At 40.1% G+C, this 24,739-nt stretch overlaps 1 protein-coding gene across 1 annotated transcript in view; it reads left to right on the top strand.

The window, feature by feature from the left end:
• CUNH15orf41 (chromosome unknown C15orf41 homolog) overlaps positions 1-23,290 on the top strand; it is a 182,942-nt gene extending 159,652 nt beyond the window's left edge. Inside the window, exon 11 of the mRNA XM_026651445.2 lies at positions 20,424-23,290. Coding sequence (XP_026507230.1) covers positions 20,424-20,559 — 136 coding nt within the window. The 3' untranslated portion in view covers positions 20,560-23,290. The remainder of the gene's footprint in view (positions 1-20,423) is intronic.
• The last annotated feature ends 1,449 nt before the right edge of the window (positions 23,291-24,739 follow it).

Here is a 24,739-nt window from a genome sequence, read left to right as displayed (position 1 = left end):
AGGGGGGGAGAGCCGCGCGCCGGCGGGGGGAGCCCCCACCGGGGCTCGCCGCCCCGCGGGGGGGGGGCAGCCGGAGGCTTTTTTGCCTGGGGCGGCAAAAAAGCCAGAGCCGGCCCTGCTGCGAACTCAGGGAGGGAGTGATCTCTGCTGCAGGGGAGAGGAGGAGGGGCTCTCTCTGGCTGTCGGAGCCCCATGTAAGTGGCACCATCCGGACGGCTGCCCTGTTAGCCGCGCGCGCTCTGCATGGGGGGGGGGTGAAGTCCGGACATTTACAAATTCCCCCCGGACGCTATTTTTAGCTCAAAAAGCCGGACATGTCCGGGGGAATCCGGACGAATGGTAACCCTATTATAAAGGGGAACAGGGTTGGACAGGATCAGCAGCGCAAGACCATGTAAATTAACTTTTTCTCCTTTCTTCAAAAAGAACTATTAATGCCATCTTAAAAGTCTGTCAAGCAGGGGTTTTCCCCCTATAAATGACTCTTTGTAGCTAAATGGAAAGGGAATAACAGAAATTGTTAAAATGAAAGCTTTACTTAATACTTTGTTTTGATGCTTTAATTGCATTTCTTCTTTTTACTGTGTGCTTAATAGAACACTTAAAATATTTTTAATGATGGTTGTTACCATGGGAGTTAGCAGCAAAACCCTGAGCCACAAATAACTTTAATGTTGTAACAGTAAACAAGGGTTTTATTAACATCTTAACTAGTATTGGGCCTGAGACACATCCTTCTAAACTTTGAAATAATGCATAGTATCTCAAAATTTGAGTAATCTGTTAATAATAATTTGCACTTCACTACAAGGATTGCATTTTAATACAAGGGCCTCTCAATCACAGAAACAATAACCTTCACAATATCTCTGTGAATTAGGTAATAACTCATTTTACATATGGGTAAACTGAGGCATAAATAGATTAGGTGATTTACAAAAGATCATGCAGCAATTAAATAGTTTTGAATCCAGCTATCCCTCTGCTATCATCTCTCGACACACTCTGCTCTTCTAATTACTCCAGAAAAGGTATTTCGAGTAATGTGATTTTACCATGTTGCAAACTGTTGGGTCAATTCTAGTCTCAGACCTGGAATATGACATGTCACTGCTAATCTTGACAAATCTGCTATTCCATTTAGATCCTCCTCACAAGTGGTGGTGGTTTTTTCCCAAGCTAACCACATAAACCAATATCTCCTGCATATCTCTAGTTTGAAAACTTTATTTTAACGCTGTGCTAACAAACTAGTCCAGTATGGTACAAGCCCAAAGAGGTAAAATAAAATAATTTGTGATTTATTTATTTTTTGGACTGGTAACTTTACTCCACTGAAAAAGGTGATTAATCTGCAAATAAGCCTAAATAGCATTATAAATTTGTCAGAAGAGGAGCTATGTTGTAAGTCCACATAAAATGTTTTTATTTATGTTTTGAGGCCCAGGAGAGTTTTTAGTGATAAGGAGTATCAGCAACAATAACTCTCATGCCACTCAGTGGTGTTCTTCTTTTCTGAATAAAAGGTAGAAATTGATACAATTTTCCATCTTAAGTGCAGGGGGAAAAACGACTGACAGGTTAGGATTGTGCTGTGTAGGGCAGTGTTTCTCAACGTGGGGGTCGTGGGACGGGTTAGGTGTGATCACAAGTACAGGGCCAGCATTAGGGGGTGACAAGCAGGGCAGTTGCCCGGGGTCCTACCCCACTGGGGGCCTTTGAAGCTAAAGGATGGGGAGGGCTGAAGTATGTAACTTAGCTTGGCATGGGGCCCCGGACAGTTGTCCTGCTTGCCACTCCCTAACGCTGGCCCTGAGTATTCATAATTTACTTAATGATATTTGAGGTAGAGGGTCACAATTTTTTCAAGTCTTAGTAAGGGGATTACTTTTTTTTTTTTTTTTAAGTCCAAAGGGGGTCACCAGCACAAAAAGGTTGAGAAACACTGGTGTAGAGTATTACGTATCAAATAGGAGACAGACTGGAGAGTCCCAGGCACTGGAGGTGACACATTCAGAATGAAATGGGAGAATGCCAGACACAACAGAAGTCTGCCAACAGATTCCAAAGGAAGCAAAGATATCCGACGTGGAAGAAGGCATTTGCTTCCCTTCTGGATGGATGTGTGGTGCCACAGTAATGGGCAGCACCGTTGGAGAACAGATGAGGCAAACAGGTGAAGATGATAAAGATTGGTTTTCCCTTCTTGCATGAGTTTAAGTTACCTGTGTGGCTCATGCTTATGCACAATTCTGTGTTTAAGTGTAAAATAGTTCTGCCTGTCAGTTATGTGCAATAGTATATTTGGCAGTTAAACTGCTAAGGAACATAGTGTGAAGTTGCTCAGCATGATTTGCTATCCAGTCTTGGACTAATTCTATGATTTGGGAAGTTGGAAGCACAAAGGAGCTGTGTTCCATTTGTTAGTTCATCTGTTCTATTGTTTGTTTTATTGTATGTTCATGTGTAAGGATTCTAAATTTTATCTATCTATCTATATATATTTAATATAAAATATCTTGGAATATCCTCTTCAGTGCTGATCCTGGGAACTACATTCGGCAAGTTCGGTATTTACTCATATAATGCATTCATCCATTGAAATGTTTTGCTATCATAATTTGCTGATCAACTTTTCAGATTAGCAGCATAATTTCACAACATTTTTTTTTTAAATAAACCGTGGGGTAAGCAGTTCAAAATATCCTGTTAAATACAATTTACTACTCTGGCAGGGACCGAAGCCTGATCAACAGCTGTATAAAAAGAAAGGGATTTCTGCAAACACAAGGCACTCACAGATTATTCAGATATCATCTTGCACTGGCTTTAGGACAGCCTGTTAGTTCAAGGCCTAAAAATAAACCAGTATTAATCACCTAATGGCAACGTGAGTTGATCAGCACTTTTGGCTGCCTGGATCTAAGTCTAACCTTATTTCAATACCTTGCTCATGTTTTCTGTCACCCAGGATAAGAGGCAGTTTGCAGGTAGGCATTCCTTTAAAAGAAGAGTGTTACAAGCATAACCAAAGGTTTAAAATAACTTCTCTCGATGCAGATATATAGCTTAAAACTTGTAGAAATCAAACAATAGTGAGCTCGGTCTGCAGTCTTTGCATTGCAACTAATAGACATTAAGGTTTCTCAGTGAAACTACAGAATAAGTAAGAGCCTCAAAAAGCATTCTTTTGTTGTGTGGGTTTTAATCAGAAAGTAGAAATTTGGCAGGAACTTAGGCTACGTCTATACTTACCTCCGGGTCCGGCGGTAAGCAATCGATCTTCTGGGATCGATCCCGGAAGTGCTCGCCGTCGACGCCGGTACTCCTGCTCTGCGAGAGGAGTACGCGCAGTCGACGGGGGAGCCTGCCTGCCGCGTCTGGACCCGCGGTAAGTTCGAACTAAGGTACTTCGACTTCAGCTACGTTATTCACATAGCTGAAGTTGTGTATCTTAGTTCGAAGTGGGGGGTTAGTGTGGATCAGCCCTCAGTCTTCCCCAAATATGTTTACTTTGACATTGGCTCCTTCAAAAATAAATACAATAATTGTATAACTCAGTGAGTAACCCTTAGTCACCTTCTCGAAGGACAATAACTAAATAACTGTTGCAGAGCCTAACTTGGAGTGGTAAAATGGATGGCAAGCATGTGATAGGTCACATGACTGGTAATTAAATGATGGGTGGCAGGAAGGAAAAGTGCTCCTGCTTTGGATGGGTTTATGTTTTGTAAGTCCCATGTTACTGTGTTTTCAAATGTATAGTGAGGAAATGGAGAACCCTGGAAGACATCTTTCAGTGTGAAGTCCCTTTTAGACTGCAATCTAAATAAATAAACATGACAGAATAATATAAAACATGCACACACACACACTACTGAAAGCTCTCCGAATTTTTTGGAAGTCATTTTAGAAAGTTTTCTGATAGTTCTGTTGTCAACTGTGCAACTAGTTACATCTCTTTCCTGCTTTAGGTTGTTTAGGAACGGTGCCCTGAGCTGACAAGGATACACAGTACATCACATTTCTCTTTTAGAGAATCATAGACTTCAGGGTCAGAAGGGACCATTGTGATCGTCTAGTCTGACCTCCTGCACAACGCAGGCCACAGAATCTCACCCACCCACTCCCGTAACAAACCCCTAACTTATGTCTCAGCTATTGAAGTCCTCAAATCATGGTTTAAAGACTTCAAGGTGCAGAGAATCCTCCAGCAAGTGACCCATGCCCCACTCTGCAGACGAAGGCGAAAACCCCCCAGGGCCTCTGCCAATCTGCCCTGGAGGAAAATTCCTTCCCGACCCCAAATATGGTGATCAGCTAAACCGTGAGCATGTGGGCAAGACTCACCAGCCAGACACCCAGGAAAGAATTCTCTGTAGTAACTCAGATCCCACCCCATCTAACATCCCATCTCAGGCCATTGGGCATATTTACCGCTAATAGTCAAAGATCAATTAATTGCCATACCATCTCTTCCATAAACTTATCAAGCTTAGTCTTGAAGCCAGATAGGTCTTTTGCCCCCACTGCTCCCCTTGGAAGGCTGTTCCGGATCTTCACTCCTCTGATGGTTAGAAACCTTCGTCCAAGTCTAAACTTCCTGATGGCCAGTTTATATCCATTTGTTCTTGTGTCCACATTGGTACTTAGCTTAAATAATTCCTCTCCTTCCCTGGTATTTATCCCTCTGATATATTTATAGAGAGCAATCATATCTCCCCTCAGGCTTCTTTTGATTAGGCTAAACAAGCCAAGTGCTTTGAGTCTCCTTTCATAAGACAGGTTTTCCATTCCTCGTATCATCCTAGTAGCCCTTCTCTGTACCTGTTCCTGTTTGAATTCATCCTTTTTAAACATGGGAGACCAGAACTGCACACAGTGTTCCAGATGAGGTCTCACCAGTGCCTTGTATAACGGTACTAAGACCTCCTTATCTCTACTGGAAATACCTCGCCTGATGCATCCCAAGACCGCATTAGCTTTTTTCACGGCCATATCATATTGGCGACTCATAGTCATCCTGTGATCAACCAATACTCCAAGGTCCTTCTTCTCCTCTGTTACTTCCAACTGATGTGTACCCAGCTTATAACAAAAATTCTTGTTATTAATCCCTAAATGCATGACCTTGCACTTTTCACTATTAAATTTCATCCTATTACTATTACTCCAGTTTACAAAGTCATCCAGATCTTCCTGTATGATGTCCCGGTCCTTCTCTGTATTGGCAATACCTTCTACCTTTGTGTCATCCGCAAACTTTATTAGCACATTCCCACTTTTTGTGCCAAGGTCAGTAATAAAAAGATTAAATAAGATTGGTCCCAAAACCGATCCCTGAGGAACTCCACTAGTAACCTCCCTCCAGCCTGACAGTTCACCTTTCAGTATGACCCGTTGTAGTCTCCCCTTTAACCAGTTCCTTATCCACCTTTCAATTTTCATATTGATCCCCATCTTTTCCAATTTAGCTAATAATTCCCCATGTGGAACCATATCAAATGCCTTACTGAAATTGAGATAATTAGATCCACTGCATTTCCTTTGTCTAAAAAATCTGTTACCTTTTCAAAGAAGGAGATCAGGTTGGTTTGGCACGATCTACCTTTTGTAAAACCATGTTGTATTTTGTCCCAATTACCATTGACCTCAATGTCCTTAATTACTTTTTCCTTCAAAATTTTTTCCAAGACCTTGCATACATCAGATGTCAAACTAACAGGCCTGTAGTTACCCGGATCACTTTTTTTTCCTTTCTTAAAAATAGGAGCTATGTTAGCAATTCTCCAGTCATATGGTACAACCGCTGAGTTTACAGATGCATTAAAAATTCTTGCTAATGGGCTTGCAATTTCATGTGCCAGTTCCTTTAATATTTTTGGATTAAGATTATCTAGGCCCTCCGATTTTAGTCCTATTAAGCTGTTCGAGTTTGGTTTTAACCTCGGATGTAGTAATATCTACCTCCATATCCTCATTCCCATTTGTCATCCTACCATTATCCCTAAACTCCTCATTAGCCTCATTAAAGACTGAGGCAAAGTATTTGTTTAGATATTGGGCCATGCCTAGATTATCCTTAACCTCCACTCCATACTCAGTGTTTAGCGGTCCCACTTCTTCTTTCTTTATTTTCTTCTTATTTATATGGCTATAGAACCTTTTACTATTGGTTTTAATGCCCTTTGCAAGGTCCAACTCTACATGGCTTTTGGCCTTTCTCACTTTATCCCTACATGTTCTGACCTCAATAAGGTAGCTTTCCTTGCTGATCCCTCCCATCTTCCACTCCTTGTACGCTTTCTGCTTTTTCTTAATCACCTCTCTGAGATGCTTGCTCATCCAGCTTGGTCTACAACTCCTGCCTATGAATTTTTTCCCCTTTCTTGGGATGCAGGCTTCTGATAATTTCTGCAACTTTGACTTGAAGTAATTCCAGGCCTCCTCCGCCTTTAGATCCACAAGGTCTTTAGTCCAATCCACTTCCCTAACTAATTTCCTTAATTTTTTAAAGTTAGCCCTTTTGAAATCAAAAACCCTAGTCCCAGATCTATTTTTGTTTATCCTTCCATTTAGTTTGAACTGAATTAGCTCATGATCGCTCGAACCAAGTTTGTCCCCTACAACCATTTCTTCTATTAGGACATCACTACTCACCAAAACCAAATCTAAAATGGCATCCCCTCTTGTTGGTTCAGCAACTACTTGGTGAAGGAAACCATCAGCTATCACATCCAGGAAAATCTGAGCCCTATTATTATTACTAGCACTTGTCCTCCAGTCTATGTCTGGGAAGTTAAAGTCTCCCATGATCACACAATTCCCATTAGTATTTACTTCATTAAAAACACTGAAGAGGTCTCTATCCATATCCAAATCAGATCCCAGTGGTCCATAGCACAGCCCAAGCACTATCCCAGGGGAGTCTCTAGTAGTTTTCTTCCCCAATGTGATTTTTGCCCAGACAGACTCTGTCTTATCCATTCCATCAGTTCTTATTTCTTTACAGTCTACCTCATCATTGCTATACAATGCTACTCCACCACCTTTGCCTTTATTTCTGTCTTTCCTAAACAACACATACCCTTCAATACTTGTACTCCAGTCATGACTACTATTCCACCATGTTTCTGTCATCCCTATAATATCTGGTTTCACTTCCTGCATCAGTAACTCTAGTTCCTCCATTTTGTTACCTAGGTTCCTCGCATTGGTGTACAAACATCTTAATTTTTGCTGTTTCTCTTCACTCACATTCTTTACCTGATTAGGCACAGTATCACCTATTAGACTACCCTTCCTCCTTATGTCCATTCTCCTACCCATGGGCATTGGCCTGCTAAACCCAGGGTTGAGTTCAATCCTTGAGGGGGCCATTTAGGGATCTGGGGCAAAAAAATTGGTCCTGCTAGTGAAGACAGGGGACTAGACTTGATGACCTTTTAAGATCCCTTCCAGTTCTATGAGATAGGTATATCTCCATATATTATTTATATTATTATTATTATTTCTTACTTCGTTTTCTTCCTTCTCAATGTTAAAATCCGGCGTGGAGATTACCATCTCCCCCAAATTCCTAGTTTAAAGATCTCTTAATCAGTTGTGCCAGCCTCCATACTAGAAGTCTATTTCCTGCCCTACTCAGGTGAAGTCCATCCCGAGTGTCCATTAATGCCTCCCAGTGGCCATACATCCCAAAGCCCTCCTTATAGCACCACTGCCTGAGCCATCTGTTGATCATCATAATCTTGTCACACCTTTGTTGCCCTTCTCTAGGAACAGGCAGAATCCCACATCGAATTTCTTAAGCGTCTTCCCCAGCCTGGCATAGTCTCCCTTGATACATTCCAGCGAGAATCTAGCCTTATCATTTGTTCCCACATGAAGGAGTCCCCAATCATGTAGACCTGCCTTTTCCTGGTGATGGTGTGATTCTCCAGTCTATCCCCTGTTCTCTCTGGCTGCAAGTCCTCTCGATTCCTATTCTCCCTTGCAATCTTCTGCAACCCATCCTGTATCCTCCTGGGACTCGTATTTGGAGTTATCTCCATTGACTCTTCCCCTCTTCCTATAGGACTCACTGTTCTTCTCTTCTTCCTTGCCCTCTCACCTTCAGCGACCACCTGCTGTGCCCCTTCTTCATTTTCCAACTCCGCAAACCTGTTCCTGAGCTCTATTTCTCCTTCACTAGCCCATCTTTTCCTCTGCCTGATTCTCTTAGTCACATGCTTCCACTATCCACTTTCCTCACCCAGCAGTCTCCCCTCAAAGTTCTTTGGTCCTGCTTCCATCTGCAAGTCTGAGCTTTTCCCTTCAGCCTCCTCATGCCTTTGCTCCATCATCTGCTCGAACCCCCTTCTAAACTCAACCAGAGTTTCCACCTGCATCTCCAATCCTCGGATCTTTTCTTCCATCAGCTCTGTCAGGCAGCACTTCATGCAGGTACCCCCTCCAGTATCATGTACATACCGCAGCTTCCACATCCAGTCATCTTCATTGTGTCTTTTAGGGAGTTTTCACTTAAACCTGAATCCAGTTGTCAAGGTGGATAAAGTCCTTGGAGTGTGCCTGCCTCTTTTTGGGGGCACCCTTTTTACCTCTAAGCCTTAACGCCTAACTGGTCATTAGAACTGACTAATTTGCCAGGAGAGCAGAAATAATTAGCATCCTCCAAAATGAGTATGATTGGTGATGCATAATCCATCAAAGGCCAGTGGAATGGCCAGAATCAAGCACAGTTAGACACAAGCACAATAAGAATCATTACCTTTACTGGCCCACTTGCTCCCAAATGTTTTCTTTTAAACCTCACTTAATTACCCAGAAATATGTTGGTACCATCTTACATTCTCATCACCTAAGTTCCAGTACTGCAAAAAGTTTAGTAGAGGCACAGGGGGCCATTCACACAGATCTCCTTACAGGATCAAGGCCCAAGTGTCTTAGGCCTCAAGTACTGTACATAACGTTGAAGTCAGTGGGACTTCAGCACAAGCTTTACTGAATCAAGCCCTTAATGAGCAAAATCACACACAGTGATCAGTGTCTCAAAGATTTTTCAAGAACAAAATTGTCTTTTTGAGTAAAATTTAGGTTATGACATGAACCAGCGTAAGCCAGAGAAATTAAAAGTTCAGTCAAGACAATTTTTTCTTAACACTCACTGTCCTTGAGCCAACATGCCTTTTCTCTCTCACTCACTATGTCAGCCTTCACTTAAAAAGCCTTGATCCTTGAAAATCTGTGTAACCTTAATATTATTTAATCATAGCTTTTGAAAGTTAATTTCCATGAGAACTATTTAAAAAAAATTCTGTCACTGAAGATTATAAGAAATCCTTTTATTTGCCTGAGAGAACAGTTCTCAAATTTGTACGAATTCCATAGGTGAATAATGTATTTTGACAGTTTGTTTATTAAAAATGCATTTTGCAGCCAAAAGTTAAATTGTCTTTATAATATTTTTTAATGACGGTGACTTACACAATATCAGTCCATTCTATCAATATGTATTTATGATTTGTGCTATGCACATTTTAAAATGTCTTTTTAACATATTTCCTGATATCCACATAAATATCGCATGGCTTATTTTTATTTCTCCGAATGCCTAAAGCATTTAAATCATATTGTAAGTTTGATTAAATGTGGCCAACAAAAATGCTGCATTTTGACTGATGCCTTAACAGCCTTAACAGCCTTATCACGCAGCTAAAAGGCTGCTAATGTAAACAAAAGTTCATTAAAATGTAATAGTATTCAACAGAGGCGTGACTACAGGGACACTGAGGACTCCTATTAGTTTCCAGCCACCTTCCTTCTCCGGATAGCCCCGACATTCCACACTCCCATAGTCTGTTGCCTCAGTGTCCAATACTCATTGAAGATTTCTGCACCCTTTTCAGTCCAAAGGAATTTTCATTTCTGAGTTATAACCTCCTTGAAAATGGGGAGACACACAAAAAATTCTTGTAGACATTAAAAGAAAATCCTGGTCCTGTTGCACTTCATTATAGCTCAAATTTCACCCCACTGCATAAAGTAGATTTGGTAATTTTACTTAAAGCAGAACAAACCTTGAGACATAATGCATTGTTAAATTGCTCACTGAAGTCAATGGCAAAGCTTCCAACAGTGCTTGATCACTCCCAAAATGACTGCCTGTTTCCTAACTGATCTTTCTTCATCAGCTTGCCTTTGCTTTAATGCACCTATTAAGTTAGTGTGTTCTGTTTCTTGAGCTGTGTTTGCAAACCAAAGATATTTTGTTTATTGTAAAGTATTTATTATAAAGTGAGAATATTTATTATGTAATTTAAGGTAGCCGGGACCTAGAATAGGTGTAGCCTTGTGAGGGTTGGACTAGTGATAGATTTATAACATGAACACATATCATCAGCCGGTTATTTGACTTTGCCTAACATGAGAACAACTCCAATAGCCTTTTTTTTTTTTTTTAACCAGACTTCAGTAGAGCCAAAAAATATAAATCTATATGATGCCTCGAAGGTAACTTCTATTTGAATTATGGGCTGCCTTGTGATTGGTTCAGGAAATGGACAAGAGGATTACAAAAAGTTTAAGAAAAATATAGTCACTTTCAACCATGTCCAAAGTTTGAAAGTGCCCCTTTTTATGTAAAGGTACCGTAACTTGATTTTTAAAAATATTCATGTTTATTTATATTCAAAAGTAAATCAATCCCTGTGCAACGGAAATTAATTCCCTGCCAAGACACACAAGGCCAGATCTCAGCAGGTGTAAATAGGGCTACCTGTAGGAAAGTCAAGTGGAGCTATACCAGTTTATACCAGCTGAGAATCTGGCCTGCAGTTGTTGGTCTACCAAAATACTCTCAGCCCACACCAAAATTCCTTCCAATAATAAGAATACAAGAGATGTAAGTTTTAGGCATCACTGCACAGGAGATATCTAGATAGATATAGATATAGTTCCAATGCTTTTAAAGAATTCTGTTAAAATTGTCTTAATTTTTTTTTATTTATTATAATTTATTTTTATAGGAAACAAGTTATGAAGTGCAGTTGGCCTTGATGTCATTCTAATTGTACACAGTCAGACAGACACATGCATACATGCACATGTACCTTAGATATAAACATACATACACTCACATTTCACTAGGAGAGCCTTTCAGAACGAGAAATTGTTTACATTACTATCTGGGGATACATGAAGTATACAGCCCATCTACAACAAATAAACTAAGACTAAATAAATAAATTGAAAGTTATTAAAAATGATTACAAGCTGTTTTACATTTCTGCTCAGTATTGAGCTGTGTGTTGAAAATGCATTTTTCATAAAACCACATGCAAGGCTTTTTGATGGTGAAAGACACAACTCCCAATGCCCACATGTCTGGGCATATCCTTAGAAGCTAGCATGGACCCCATACAGACATTCCAGAATAAAAGACAATTACTAGAGAACAGTTTGTCTTTAATTGAAGTTGAATGTGTGATATTCCACTCAACCACTTTGATAAATAAATAAGTCTTTTTCCTTTCTAGGACAAAAGTGGTTCTGTAGAAGGGCAAGTTAAAGCCTGATTCACATTTTAAGAACATAAGAATAGCCGTACCGGGTCAGACCAAAGGTCCATCTAGCCCAGTATCCTGTCTACCGACAGTGGCCAATGCCAGGTGCCCCAGAGGGAGTGGACCAACAGGCAATGATCAAGTGATCTCTCTCCTGCCATCCATCTCCATCCTCTGACAAACAGAGGCTAGGGACACCATTCCTTACCCATCCTGGCTAATAGCCATTAATGGACTTAACCACCATGAATTTATCCAGTTCTCTTTTAAATGCTGTTATAGTCCTAGCCTTCACAACCTCCTCAGGTAAGGAGTTCCACAAGTTGACTGTGCGCTGCGTGAAGAAGAACTTCCTTGTATTTGTTTTAAACCTGCTGCCTATTAATTTCATTTGGTGACCCCTAGTTCTTGTATTATGGGAATAAGTAAATAACTTTTCCTTATCCACTTTCTCCACATCACTCATGATTTTATATACCTCTATCATATCCCCCCTTAGTCTCCTCTTTTCCAAGCTGAAGAATCCTAGCCTCTTTAATCTCTTCTCATATGGGACCCGTTCCAAACCCCTAATCATTTCAATTGCCCTTTTCTGAACCTTTTCTAGTGCCAGTATATCTTTTTTTAGATGAGGAGACCACATCTGTACGCAGTATTCGAGATGTGGGCGTACCATCGATTTATATAAGGACAATAATATATTCTCAGTCTTATTCTCTATCCCCTTTTTAATGATCCCTAACATCCTGTTTGCTTTTTTGACCGCCTTTGCACACTGCACGGACATCTTCAGAGAACTATCCACGATGACTCCAAGATCTTTTTCCTGACTTCTTGTAGCTAAATTACCCCCATCATATTGTATGTATAGTTGGGGTTTTTTTTTTTTTTTGTGCATTACTTTACATTTATCCACATTAAATTTCATTTGCCATTTTGTTGCCCAATCACTTAGTTTTTTGAGATCTTTTTGAAGTTCATCACAGTCTGCTTTGGTCTTAACTATCATGAGCAGTTTAGTATCATCTGCAAACTTTCTCACCTCACTGTTTACCCCTTTCTCCAGATCATTTATAAATAAGTTGAATAGGATTGGTCCGAGCACTGACCCTTGGGGAACACCACTAGTTACCCCTCTCCATTCTGAGAATTTACCATTAATTCCTACCCTTTGTTCCCGGTCTTTTAACCAGTTCTCAATCCATGAAAGGACCTTCCCTTTTATCCCATGACAACTTAATTTACGTAAGAGCCTTTGGTGAGGGACCTTGTCAAAGACTTTCTGGAAATCTAAGTACACTATGTCCACTGGATCCCCCTTGTCCACATGTTTGTTGACCCCTTCAAAGAACTCTAATATATTAGTAAGACACGATTTCCCTTTACAGAAACCATGTTGACTATTGCTCAACAGTTTGTTTTTCTATGTGTCTGACAATTTTATTCTTAACTATTGTTTCGACTAATTTGCCCGGTACCGACGTTAGACTTACCGGTCTGTAATTGCCGGGATCACCTCTAGAGCCCTTTTTAAATATTGGCATTACATTAGCTAACTTCCAGTCATTGGGTACAGAAGCCGATTTAAAGGACAGGTTACAAACCTTAGTTAATAGTTCCACAACTTCACATTTGAGTTCTTTCAGAACTCTTGGGTGAATGCCATCTGGTCTCGGTGACTTGTTAATGTTAAGTTTATCAATTAATTCCAAAACCTCCTCTAGTGACACTTCAATCTGTGACAGTTCCTCAGATTTGTCACCTACAAAAGCCGGCTCAGGTTTGGGAATGTCCCTAACATCCTCAGCCGTGAAGACTGAAGCAAAGAATCCATTTAGTTTCTCCGCAATGACTTTATCGTCTTTAAGCGCTCCTTTTGTATCTCAATCATCAAGGGGCCCCACTGGTTGTTTAGCAGGCTTCCTGCTTCTGATATACTTAAAAAACATTTTGTTATTACATTTGGAGTTTTTGGCTAGCCTTTCTTCAAACTCCTCTTTGGCTTTTTCTTATTACATTCTTGCACTTAATTTGGCAGCGTTTATGCTCCTTTCTATTTGCCTCACTAGGATTTGACTTCCACTTTTTAAAGGAAGTCTTTTTATCTCTCACTGCTTCTTTTACATGGTTGTTAAGCCACGGTGGCTCTTTTTTAGTTCTTTTACTGTGTCTCTTAATTTGGGGTATACATTGAAGTTGGGCCTCTATTATAGTGTCTTTAAAAAGTGCCCATACAGCTTGCAGGGATTTCACTTTAGTCACTGTACTTTTTAAACTTCTATTTAACTAACCCCCTCATTTTTGCATAGTTCCCCCTTTTGAAATTAAATGCCACAGTGCTGGGCTGTTGAGATGTTCTTCCCACCACAGGGATGTTGAATGCTATTGTATTATGGTCACTATTTCCAAGCGGTCCTGTTATAGTTACCTCTTGGACCAGCTCCTGCGCTCCACTCAGGACTAAATCTAGAGTTGCCTCTCCCCTTGTGGGTTCCCGTACCAGCTGCTCCATGAAGCAGTCATTTAAAGTATCGAGAAATTTTATCTCTGCATTTCGTCCTGAAGTGAAATGTTCCCAGTCAATATGGGGATAATTGAAATCCCCCACTATTATTGGGTTCTTAATTTTGATAGCCTCTCTAATTTCCCTTAGCATTCTTATTAGAGCATGAAATTTCTATCCATAGAGATTCTATGGAACATGTGGATTCACTTAAGATTTTTACTTCATTTGATTCTACATTTTCTTTCACATATAGTGCCACTCCCCCTCTCCCCCCCGCATGACCTGTTCTGTCCTTCCGATATATTTTGTACCCCGGAATTATTGTGTCCCATTGATTGCTCTCAGTCCACCAGGTTTCTGTGATGCCTATTATATCAATATCCTCCTTTATCACGAGGCACTCTAGTTCACCCATCTTATTATTTAGACTTCTAGCATTTGTGTACAAGCACTTTAAAAACTTGTCACTGTTTATTTGTCTGCCCTTTTCTGATGTGTTAGATTCTTTTTTATGTGAATGTTTATCATCTGATCTGGCCCTTACATTATCCTCCTCCATCCTCTGCTCCTGACTATAACCTGGAGATTCTCTATCATTAGACTCTCCCCTAAGAGAAGTCTCTGTCCGATCCACATGCTCCTCTGCAGCAGTCGGTTTTCCCCCATCTCCTAGTTTAAAAACTGCTCTACAACCTTTTTAAAGTTTAGTGCCAGCAGTCTGGTTCCACTTTGGTTTAGGTGTAGCCCATCTCTCCTGTATAGGCTCCCCCCATCCCAAAAGTTTCCCCAGTTCCTAATGAAAGTAAACCCCTCTTCTCTACACCATCGTCTCATCCACGCATTGAGACTCTGAAGCTCTGCCTGCCTACCTGGCCCTGCGTGTGGAACTGGGAGCATTTCTGAGAATGCTACCATAGAGGTCCTGGATTTCAGTCTCTTCCCTAGCAGCCTAAATTTGGCCTCCAGAACATCTCTCCTACCCTTCCCTATGTCATTGGTACCTACATGTACCACGACCACCGGCTCCTCCCCAGCACTACACATAAGTCTGTCTAGATGCCTCGAGAGATCCGCAACCTTTGCACCAGGCAGGCAAGTCACCATGCGGTTCTCCCGGTCATCACAAACCCAGCTATCTACGTTTCTAGTGATCGAATCTCCCATTCTAACACCTGCCTTTTCCTAGCAACTGGAGTTCCCTCCCCCGGAGAGGCAACCTCAGTGCGAGAGGTAACCCCAGCACCATCTGGAAGGAGAGTCCCAACTATGGGAAGGTTTCCCTCTGCTCCCGTTGACTGCTCTGCTTCCCTGGGCCTTTCATCCTCCTCAACAGCACAGGGGCTGTCTGACCGGAGGTGGGACAATTCTACAATGTCCCGGAAAGCCTCATCAACATACCTCTTGCCTCCCTTAGCTCCTCCAGTTCCGCTACCCTGGCCTCCAAAGTCCGTACGTGGTCTCTGAGGGCCAGGAGCTCCTTGCACCGAATGCACACATACGCCACCCGCCCACAGGGCAGGTAATCATACATGCTGCACTCAGTGCAATAAACTGGATAGCCCCCACTCTGCAGCTGGGCTTCTGCCTGCATTGTCTCCTAGTTAATGAAAGGGTTGTTTAAGCAAAAGGTTTTGAATGTAGTTTGGTTTATAGGTTTTAAGGGGAATAAAGGGACCCCCGCTCCCTTCCCACTCCCCTTCCGAACTCCCTGTTAGCAGCCCCTGTTTGCAAAAGCTCCCTGGTCGCTTGTGCGCTGCTTTATAAAGCCCTGGCCTATGTGAATGCCCCGCCCACTGATTTAAGGCTCAGCCACTTACCAGAGGCTTCTAGCTTTCAGACCTTCCTTTGAAGCTCACAGCTTCCAACTGCCAGCCACAGCACACGGTTCTTCAAACAAACAAACAAACAAACAGACAGACTGACAAACACAAGCTCAGCACACAGCAAGTAACCCCCAAACACAAACAAACACACACTACAGACAGTCACTTACCCCGAGGATGCTGTATTGCTCCTCCTTCACCTGGAGAACTCCCTTGCGAAACTCCCTGTTAGCAGCCCCTGTTCGCAAAAGCTGATTTTTATTTTGCCGATTTTTATGTGATTTCTTGAGTTAAAATGAGGATTTGTCCATGTAAAATTAGCAATAAAAGAGCATAAATGATTTTTAGGAAAAGGAAGAAACCATCTGGATTACTATGCCTTCTGCTCCCCCTACTACACCCTGAATTCCACCTTCCTAGTTTTTCACCATACCCCTGTGAAATCCCTCCTTCTTAGGAGCAAAGCTCAGAGTCTCAGGGCTTGTTGGCATGCAAAGAAAGCTGCATTAGTTTAACTAAAGGTTTGTTTTATAATCGATTTAGTTAAAACAGTGCAAAAGGCTGTGTGGACACTCTCAAATCAATATAAATCTGGCTTACTTACCTTACATTGATTAGGAATCAGTTTAAGCTAAACCACTTAAGTCACTCTCAGACTGAAATAAGAGTGTCTACAGAGGGTTTTACACTTGGCTAACTATCTGTTTAAAAACTGATTTAAGATAAACCAATTCATCTGTGTGTTCACAAGACCTCAGTGAGGCCCGCTCTCTGATAGCATATTTAATATGTTTATTACCTTCATATGAAATAGTCTTGCCACTGAGTTTTCTCCTATGTGGAGCTGTTCAAAATGTTTGTAACAAAAACCTAAACTAGCTAAAACTCAGCTGTTTTTCTGTTTCCTTTCAAGTTTGAAAAGTCAGCCAATATTTGTTTGTTTTTTTTTTAAATTAAGCTTCACAAAAACAGGCAAAACTCTAGTTTCATGTTGAGTTTTGGGGTTAGCTTGCACTTGGGATTTACAGGGTGTGAACTGTTGTGAAACAAAACTGAAGAGAAGATTCATACGAGTACCTGTTAACCAAAACTGGAGGTTTACACAGTTCTATTGGGCAAAAGCAAAGTCTGTAGGATTCTGTACCTAGCTACTTAAGAGCTGATGTCTTCTTTGTTGCCCTGAGCTGCACCTTCTCAAAAAATTAATATCCTTCCTGTGGTATAGTGACCTGTATTGCATACAGTATTCCTGATGGAGTCCTGTACAGTGACTATAAAACCATCTTTTGCTTTGTATTCTGAAGATTTTTCTCAGAACTGCCAGGTTGGTCCCACTTTCTGTGGCATGCAGAGCAAGCTCTCTGTCATTTGAACTAGTTCTCCTGTGTAAACCAAAGTTGTCAGCATTGGTCCTGCAAGGAAGGTTAGTCTCCAATGTATTAAATGTTATTATTAATCTATAAATAAGTTTTTAGCCTGACTATAATTTACAGTGTTACGTTTCATTCTCCACACTGTCACATGTACAACTTCAGAAGGAGCAGGAGGGAGTCAAATTAAAAAGGGTGGTTCTTGCTCCTTGCTTGTACTTCCATGCCCCCTCCCCTCCATAAAAAAGGTTAAATGTCTTTTCAAATTAAGGCAACTGTAATTAACCATTGGCATTGTTTGAGATTTGCCAGCTCTGTGTGTTAATGGAAGAGAAATTAGCCCTTAGCAGCAGGAGCTCCTCATAGTCAGTGGCAAATGCTTACCAGACCAACAAGTTAATTTTGGTTTTAAGTGCTCCCCTTAAGTCATTTTTTAATATAGTATGGCTTGTATCTAATCATACATATGCTATCTCTGATACACAGTCAGAATATAAAGGATTATACCAATATTATGAAACGATATAGCATGGGCAGGACTAGTTAGCTAATAAAGGTCTAATACAGGATTGAGGGAATAATTTCACTGATTAACTAAAGCCAGGAACCTGCAATTGACTCACTGGACACCCTTAAAAATAAAGTTTTTCATCAGAATTGGCATTTCTGAACCTATTGCTAGTTGCAGCCAATATAATGAAAAGTGTCATTTGTGGCACTGACAGTTCAATAAAAACTGGTTTACAATCCCTTTTGAGTGGGCTTGGAAGTACCTATTTTAATGAATAATTGTAATTTCAAATACAAGTTACAGTTTATACGCAGTGACAAGTCCCTTTTTACCACATGAGTTTTCAGATAGTTGTGCAGAGTGAAACAAGTCAAGTTTCCTTAAGTACTAGGGAAGAGCAGCTGCTCCTTATCACTGGGTTTTTTACCTGGCAAACGTTCTAGTAATGAACAAGTACCATGTGTATGTATGTTTCATAGCTTCTGACTTGCATGAAACAGTCCATTCAAAATGCAAAATGCATTCTCTTTATGGGTGTATGTGTTTTTGGTCTGGTTTGTTTTTAAAATCTTTCAGGTAGAATATTCACTGCCTGCCCAGTTACATTTTCCTTTTGAAGTGATTGGTTTGAACACTCTTCTCTGTAAAAATATTAGGACCAGATTGTGGCAGTGAGTCAATGCCTTACATTGGAGACAGCATGAAGCTTCACTACCCCAATGGGAGCACCAGGCAGCAGTGTCTCTCAGCACACTCACCCATTTGCTCCCCCCTGTGGCTGGGCCAGCTGTGTTCGTTGATACAGTGAGGAACAGCAGGCTGTGGCCCTGCATGCACTTCACAGGGCACTAGCCAAAAGCAAGGCTTATGTTCCAGAGAGCACAGGGACTAGGGCGACCAGACAGCAAGTGTGAAAAATCGGGACGGGGCTGGTGGTAATAGGAGTCTATATAAGAAAAAGACACAAAAATAGGGACTGTCCCTATAAAATCGGGACATCTGGTCACCCTAACAGGGAAAGCAAATGTTGCTGGCCACCTACAGAGTGCAACTGCTGGGAGAAGGGTGCTGTGCTCTTCCACTCCAGCCACAATCTGACCTATAATACATTTCTAAAGAAACTTCACTTTCTGTCTATATTAGTATGGCTAAATCTGTAACAGTAATAACTTCTTGCGTTTCCATCTGAAAAATCACAGAGCTTTCCAAACTGATATGCAACCTATGTATGAAGAATGCTTCCTTGCTACTGAAATGCACCCACCTCTGGGGTGGAAGGTAGCAGCCATAAAACAGTGCTTAACAACACTACACAACAGTTTTGGAAAGTAGCACACAATACCCAATTGAAACTGCAGGGGGAATCCACAGAGTTACTTCCTTTTATGTCTGTTCCATTACATGAGCACATCAAATAGAGTTTTCCTCAGTTCAGTGTTGGAAAGAAACCACCCTAATGAAGCCAGTCTGGCACTACCCACTGTTTTGAGAGCTTCTATTGTCTGCTAAGTGGACTTTCCAGTTATTGTGCATCCCCCGACACACTTTTATTATAATTAAACATTAACAAAAATTGGCTACCATATTGGTGTGAGTACTGAGCACAGCTCTGTGTATAAACCATTAAATGATATTCTATTGAACGTTTTCTTGTACATACAGTATCTAATAGCTCATCCTGCACTGTTGTTTTTGGCAAGTTCACTATAGCATATAATAAATCACAGAAAGAAAAAGCTTTTTGGCCTAACATTGTACAGACTGCTGTAATGTAAGACTACAGAAAGTGGTTCTGTTTTTAGACATCCTTTTACTAACCCAACATTCATAATTTATGATTTCACTGTAAAATTCCTGCAACACTACACCAAAAGTAGTGCTGCCCTTTAATTAAGTGCTCTCAGTAGGAAAAACGTGAAACTGATGTGCAAAACATATCGCTGTACACAATGATTGATAGTGATTACTTCTTTATGAACCCAGCCTCAAGGTCTGAACTTCCTGATGGGTAAAATAGTCCATGGGGCTACTTCCTGAGAGTGCCTAGTGGGGATCAGTCAATGTTAGTAATATCTGAGGAATTCCTGAGGCACGTTTTGGAGACATTGCAGTAGAAACTTTCTATGGATTGTGTTTTGCCTTAACAGTTACTTACTCATTGTAGAGATTATATTTTGAAGAATCATTGTTGATCTTTACTGTACTGAAATTCACATCATCTGAGGTTTTATGTAAACCCATGTATTTTTAATGCTTAAATGTCCAAATCTGAAATAAATGGAGAGCAAGGGAAGAGAGGCTTCTGTATATATCACACAGTTATTAAATGTTATTACAAAGGCACTTAGGGATCTGTTCTTATGGCTGGTGAGTTATATGTTCACGATGGTAAAACTGTGAACTAAACAAATATTTCAGTTTGCTGTAAGACTCTAAATAGCATTTTTATTTATGAAATCAGATATTACTTAAATGTAAAACAATTCTACCCTGATTAAATTAAAATCTTGGAAATTAAATGTAGGTAAACTGTCCAATTTTAGAATAAAATCAGCAGTGCATGTGAATTACTCATTGGCCTGGGACTGTGGACTCTTTTTTTCTTCTGTATATATGATTTTATGTTATATTCTTCTCATTATTTTATAGATTTGGTCCTGGATTAGTCATCTATTGGTATGGATTTATTGAGGAGTTGGACTGCCATCGTGAACGTGGTATCCTGCTAAAAGACTGCTTTCCTACTGATATTGTAACTCTGCGACACAGCATGGCTCAACACTGATGTTGGAAGAGAAATTGGGAGGAAGAGGTGAATCCGGAAGCAATTTTACTTTCCTGCAGTGTAAACTACTGGCAACATCTGCCCTGAACTTCAGCTGAACTCCTGCTGCCTGTGATCACACTACTACCTCTTTAGACAAACATATCAAGAGTTTCTGTTTTGCCTCAGCCCTCTGCTGTTGTGAGCGGCCAAAAACTACAGACACAACCCACTCATTATCAGTAGTTCTGTCTCTGTCAAACAGTTAGTTTATAGATAGTTATAATCTTTCTTCCTTCCGGATGGCTTCTCCTTAAATACTGAACAAAAGAAAAAATGTGGAGGCTGAAAGGTGTGACTTTCAATTCTCCTCCCTGTGTTGTGGAGTCATCTTAAAGAAAGTGCTTTCTGTTATCTCTCACATAACTTTGTTAAATATTAAAGATCTGGCTCAAACACACACACAAGCCAGGAAATTTGGTTAAGGCTGAAACTCCCCACTTAACACTCACATTGTGCCTACTTAGTGCAATTCATTTGGTAAAAGAGGATCACATCATCTTTAATGCCTTGTTTGCACTCTGAATTTCCTGGCTTTTGCAGCATTATGCCAGACAGCTACTATTATTCTAATATAATGATTGGTGTATGAATTTCCTCATTTTTATGTTTGCTTAAAAACAAAAGAATCTGACATCCAAATTTTTAAAAATATTTTTCCTAAAAAAAGGTCAGCATTTATCTTGTATATATATTTGGGAAATTTTGTAGTGCATATTAATGTGTACTTTTTAAAGTATTAAAAATAATTGATAAAGCACATTGTTCTCTTTCAGCAGTTTTGGCATAGCCTAGAAATCTCTACTGATGGATCTTTTCCTTGGTTGATTTTAAGCAAATAATTTGTGTAGATCTCTGTAGGCCTCATGATGTGCAGTTTTCTGGCATGTGAAATCCAAAAGGACCATGTATGAAACTTTGTACCTGGTTGATGTATTCTGAGAGTATCAGCCTGGTGTGCAAGGAGAGAACCAAAAGGTTAAACACTGCTTCCTACTGGATTTCTTGGATGGGGAATACATCTAAATAAGCACACCATCTCCTGAGTGCTATTGTTACCTATTCTCTTCTTCCTGATGGAACTGCCAAGGCTGGAAGTGTCTAGAGATGGTGGTGGGCTTCCACCATTATTGTGAGGGCTCCTTTCTCACCTTCTTTCTACACTCATCACCCCAGGAAAGAGGGGCATTGTTCAGCCTAACTTCTGCTCTCACAGCTAAGGGATGGTCAGACAAGACATATCTCTTTGGGCTGGTAGCCTTTTTAAGAACCTTTCCTTGCTAACAGTCAGCCAGGGAAAAATAAAAATTTTGAGGAAGCTGATAGAAACACCACAAATGCTCAACATCTCTTCTCTAACCAATCACGAAAGCCAAAGTGATAGACTTCATCTTGGGAAGGGATTTTGATAAGAAGAGTCATAAAAACTACCGCTCCCAAAGGGAAATTCCTCTCAGAATAGGAAGTTGAGTTGCATACTCAGCTTCTCTTGAGTAACAGAAGCTCTCAGGACCTCAACAGAGAAGCTGTTTGGGGTCCTTAATATTTTGAAATTGTGCACAAATTTTAAAAGTAAGAGATGCAAAGAAAGCGTATGAAACCACTTTTTAAACTTTAAAACAACCACACAGCTTATTTTAGAAGAAACTTTCAAATCTCGCTTTTATACTTAACTTGTGCCAAGTTTTAGCCTGGATTTTATTTATACAGCCAATTTAGAAATCCCCTTTTTTTTCCCCCCTCTAGGAAAAAATAGGTTTAATAGTATTGATACTTCCTTTGCTGTTCAGGCAAGAGTACACTAGAGTTTCCACAATACCATGAGTTACTTACATGGCAAAGATTATCTTACTGTTTCTGAATGTTACTTTAGAAATACCAATTTTCAATCAATCCTTTTTTTCCCAAACACCGGTAACTCGTTTATGTTTCAACTATTACACTTACTTCATTTTTACCTGATAGGCTTTGAGTCTGCACATAAAGATAGGCAGAAGCAATCTGCAGAGTGTACCTCCCTAAGGCTACACAGAAGCAACATTTAGGGAGCAACTACCCCTGGGACTTATAACTCTGGTTTAGGTTAGTGGCATGTGTAAAATCAAGAATAGGAAAAAAAAGAAAGTAATAATCAACCATTGTTCCATTAGAAACTCAAAGCAATAACTGCCTACATGAAGTAGGTTTTAAGGGCAAAACTGAATCTGTTTTAGCTAATGTCTGTGCATTGCATTGTATGAAATCATTTCAAACAGTCTTTACAAGATGCCCTGTGCTACTTTTTCTTTTTGAATAAATTAAATTTATCTACACAGATGTTGAAAATTCTGTTCAGCCCTCATTGAATCTTTAATGTGTTTAATATAAAAACAAATATAACAATGTTGAGGGGGCACAAATAAAAATAAGGTTATGCTTGTACAGTATTTGTGTATTTATTCCCCTACCTGGTGCTGCAGTATAACGGCTTGAAAGGCAATATTGGTGTCCTTAATCAAAGCTTTGACCATTCCTTTATATAGTGACCCTTTTAAAATCTGTGTATTTAAATAGGGATGAAATAAGTAGTAAAAATGTATGTACTCTACTACTTCCAATTGCACGTGCTCTCCTAGCAAGCCTTGCTATCACAAAAATTATTATACTATGTGCCACTATTTTAAATGGTAAGTACAAAACATTAAAAAAAGAATAAAACTGCATTGTTATTCCTACTTGTATGTTGTAAATGTTCTTTGTGTATTTTCTCAGTTTATCTGATGTAAATATCAACTCTAAGAATAAAAAGGAGAAACTACTGCATTTTTTTACAATGCTATAGTCATTAGAACCTTAACATTGCAGCCAAATGCAGTTTTATGGAGTATTCTGCAGTGTGCTAATGAATTATGCCAAGCCAGAAAACAGAAGTGTGCATAAAACTGAATGATGGTCTCACTGGCATATATAGACTTGCCAAGCATCTGCTCTTACAAACACTGTAATACTGCCTGCTTCAAGCCTTAGAAATTGATACGATTGTGTGGAATGAGTTCAATGTGGAAGTAAAACTTCCTGGTCCAGCAGGAATGGCACATAGGCATACAGGTCATGCTGAAAATGACACAGTCAGGGTTCAACAGGACAAACTAATTATCTTTCCTGCATTCTAGGGATAAATAATAGTTTAACAATGTTACTCTAAAGCCAGCTCAAAACCAAAAAGCTTGGTATAAATAGTAAAAATCTGGTCTAAATGGAAAGGTGAACAGACGGGCATATATTTTAAACCTGTTGATACCTCATCACTATTTCATTTCAAGTATATGCATAGTATATTAATACTTTGTTTCTTGCTTTATTGTATTCACTTACTCAAAAACTGTTTCATCTTGCTACTTCTTAATTCCCTTAGCTACCTTGCCCTCTGTACACCTCTTCTTGTAATTGATTTGCCATCTCTTCTTATTTAACAAGGCACTTCATAGTTCTTTCCATATCCTTTTTCATCCTTTCCTCTTTATTTTCCGTATTGTTTAGCCAGTTCTTATTTGTGGGCCAAAAGTCTCTCATTAGTCCTTTTCCCATTTGAATACCCCTTTCTCTACTCATTACTTTGTCTCTACAGGTGGCTTCTGATGAAAGTTCTGTGGCTGAAAAATGCTATCTTTATTTCATATTCTGTGTGCATTCAGGCCAAACTACCATATAATACAGACTGTCTCTCTCATGATTCTATTTTAATTTTGGGGGAAATGACCCAGATCTCCATGTATAGCATTGCCCAGCTAGTTCAGTGCAGTGAGTGAGGTTTTACCTCCCTCTGAATTGTCACATATAGGTCACTTCCAGGTGCTGATGATGGAGTCGATGGAACAATGGCATGATCGAGTATGGTAAATCCTATACTTATTTAATGGGTCTTTGTTTTCAAACACAATCTTTCTTCCATATAGCTGTCTTGGCTGTGAGAAAATATGTATGGTCAAAATTAAGATTTCATCTGTTAAAAATGAAAAGATATGATTCTGCAGTCCTTACTCAGCTTGAGGACACTCTGCTCAGCACAGAATGAAGGACCATCCAAGGCTCAGTTACAGCTACCTGATTCTCAAGCTGCAGCTGCTTTGGCAGCCTAGAGACAGCTCTAAATAAGCAGTGT

This window comes from Terrapene carolina, unplaced genomic scaffold (genome assembly GCF_002925995.2).
Source record: "Terrapene carolina triunguis isolate 2854851 unplaced genomic scaffold, T_m_triunguis-2.0 Scaffold96, whole genome shotgun sequence".
In the NCBI taxonomy this organism is placed as follows: Eukaryota; Metazoa; Chordata; order Testudines; family Emydidae; genus Terrapene; species Terrapene triunguis.
This window is presented reverse-complemented; position numbering and strand designations above follow the sequence as displayed.